General features: G+C 41.4%; 1 protein-coding gene across 1 annotated transcript; it reads right to left on the bottom strand.

Moving 5' to 3' along the window:
- Window positions 1–581: 581 nt before the first annotated feature.
- On the bottom strand, window positions 582–3,083 carry LOC108950804 (tyrosine-protein kinase receptor Tie-1-like). Its single transcript, XM_018816870.2, has 5 exons — window positions 2,659–3,083; window positions 2,212–2,396; window positions 1,693–1,830; window positions 1,101–1,206; window positions 582–990 (listed from the first exon to the last, which is right to left on the bottom strand). The coding sequence occupies exons 1-5, from the start codon at window positions 2,890–2,892 to the stop codon at window positions 919–921; spliced, it is 735 nt and encodes a 244-aa protein (XP_018672415.2). The 5' UTR covers window positions 2,893–3,083; the 3' UTR covers window positions 582–918.
- Window positions 3,084–3,093: the final 10 nt, after the last annotated feature.

Below are 3,093 nucleotides of genomic sequence, written 5' to 3'. Positions count from 1 at the left end.
TACGTCGTACATGCACAAAAGTTTACATATTCTATATATGTTATACTTATTGTTAAGGTATATAGGCAGTAGTTATAGTAGTAAGCGTGTTCTGTCAGTTTGATTTACCACTGAGACAAAGTCAACAATCACTAAACAAACAACTTGCTGTCCTGTTTTGTTGATAAAATGACTTTGTTTTGTCATTTCACAAGATAGCATTTTAAGTTTTAAACACTAAAATAGTAACAGTAAGACCACATTATCAGCATACGTTTAAGTTATTTTCCTATACATATTCCTTTTCTATAAATACTTCGTGCAATACAATATACAAATAGGTCACATTTATAAAGCGGGGGGGGCTTTAAATTTTGTCGGCTAAACCACACACTGCAATAGCTTCAGCAATTCGTCTGTGGGCTAGCAACGAAGGGACATACATACGGGCAAAAACATAGAATATATAAAATAAACAAACAAAACACTTACTTTTACCACATCAATCCATTTGAAATATCTCCTCATAATACGCATTTTTATTGTTTACCTACGTCATCATACTTTTTACGTTTTAAATTTCCCGCGCAAAAAGAAACTAATCGAGCGCGTAGTCGATATATTTTAAATTCTTGTTTGGCGACGATAAAAATGGCGCAAATAATAAACACAATTCCAAGAATAGATTTACAAAATACATTTCGGGTCTCAGGTGTGCCTTACTGAAGACCTCACCCTTATATAATAGAATCTCTATTCCAGAGTGTCTATAAACTGCCTCAGTGGGGTCTAGATGGTAGTACCCTGGGTGTTGGGGTAATAGACCTAAACCCCAGGCCTCAGATGTGCCCAACTGATGACGCCTTTAAACAAAATCCCCTTCCACAGTGACGTAACGACTCCGTCATATCAATCGTGGTGACATCATTAATAGTGACGTCACGCCTCCTCTTCATTCACGTCAATGTTCGCGAATTTAAAATCGTCGAAGATCGCGGTGTTTACGTAGTTCTGGAACAACAAAAGATTTTTACAGTTTAGTGACGTCAAAACTGTAACAAAAGCGTGGCTGCTAAACCACCAGTAAGATTCATTCCTAATGAGTTTAACATCACGCTTACCCTGCTACTCCTCGCGTCGCACATCCGTTCGAGGGCGATAGAGAGCTGTGAGAAGGTGGGACGGTCGTAGGGTCTGTTCTTCCAACATTGGTACATCAACCCGTATCTGGATATCAAGGATTGAAACTTATTTATCCTCACATGGTGGGAAAACGACAGTCGTTATAACACGGGTGTTCTGTTTCATACACCTCGTGCCCGCTTACAAGTTACCACGTATGTAACTTATTTATCCTCACATGGCGGGAAAACGACAGTAGTTATAACACGGGTGTTCTGTTTCATACACCTCGTGCCCGCTTACAAGTTACCACGTATGTAACTTATTTATCCTCACATGGTGGGAAAACGACAGTAGTTATAACACGGGCGTTCTGTTTCATACACCTCTTGTCAGCTTACGAGTTACCACGTATGTAACATATTTATCCTCGCATGGCGGGCAACAACAGTCGTTATAACACGGGTGTTCTGTTCCATACACCTCGTGCCAGCTTACAAGTTGCCACGAATGTACTTTGTGGGTTAACTTACAACTTCATTCACATAATATTTTACCACCTGTAAAATCATGAACGGGTGTGAAACTTACACTTCGTCGTCACAGTTGAGTGGTTTTTCCATTCGGTACCCAGTGGGGAGTTTCTCGTAAAGCTCAGCGCAAGACATCCCACAATAGGGGGTTCCCCCAAGGCTCACTATCTCCCACAGAAGAACACCGAACGACCAACTTTAAAAATAACAATTCTATCAGGTATTTGGTAAAGAATCAAGTTTGTCAGTAGCACGCACATTATCGACACAAAATCAACATATTTGTCATCAGCACTCATACGTCATCAGCACTCATACGTCATCAGCACTCATACGTCATCAGCACTCATACGTCATCAGCACTCATACGTCATCAACACTCATACGTCATCAGCACTCATACGTCATCAGCACTCATACGTCATCAGTACTCCAACGTCATCATTACTTCCTACGTCTTCAATACTAATACGTCATCAACACACTTATACGTTACCAAAACTTCTGCATACGTCATCTACAATATAACGTCACAAACACTCTATGTCATCGCCACACCTACGTCACGAATACTTACACGTCACTCTTGGATGTATATACATTATAGTTCAAACTCTCGATAGCCATCCATCGTATAGGCAACCTTGATACCGTCTTCTTCACGTACACCCCTTCCCCCCTGGATAAACCGAAGTCAGCTATCTTACAAACGTATCCATCACCAAGTAGAATGTTCCTGGCCGCCAAATCACGGTGGATTATCTGTGTGGTTAAACATTGGTTAACTACCAACATGGTGTTTAAAGTGTCTTAATGGTGTTATAATGACGTTTCACGTGTTTAAATGGCGTCACACTAACGTTTTACGTGTTAGATGACGTCACACTAACGTTTTACGTATTTTAATGACGTCACATTACTGTTTTACATAGTTTTATGACGTCATATTGACGTTTAGAGTATTTTAATAACGCAAGATGTTACAAAGCGACATTTGACACACGTCATTACTAAATGACGTCACCTGTTTCTCACTCAAGTACGTCATCCCTTGTGTGACGTCATGAGCGAACTTTAACAGCTGGGATTGGGACAATGATGTGTACGTTCCATCTGACCCCTCCAACCTCCTGCTTCTACGTAGGAACTGTAGCAAGGATCCGAGGGGGGCGAACTCGGTGCAGAGGTACATCACGTGGTCATGCTCACATGCGCCCACTAGCGCCACCACGTGACGATGGTTACCGATTCGCATCATCGTGTCAACTTCGGCGAGGAAGTCGCGCTTGTCTTCCAACGTACAACCATCTGTGGTGAAGTGACGTGGTTAGTGTGTGACGCCATTGCATGTGACGTCATGGTACACTCACAATTGCTTTTTCAAACACGTAAATGAACTGTTGTTCTATCGTATACAAGATTAAAGAAACATTCCCTCACTTCGCTGTAAGTGGTCCTT

Source organism: Ciona intestinalis, unplaced genomic scaffold (genome assembly GCF_000224145.3).
Source record: "Ciona intestinalis unplaced genomic scaffold, KH HT001018.1, whole genome shotgun sequence".
NCBI classification, from domain to species: Eukaryota; Metazoa; Chordata; class Ascidiacea; order Phlebobranchia; family Cionidae; genus Ciona; species Ciona intestinalis.
Note: the sequence above shows the minus strand (reverse complement) of the source record. Positions and strands in the feature narration are given on the sequence as shown.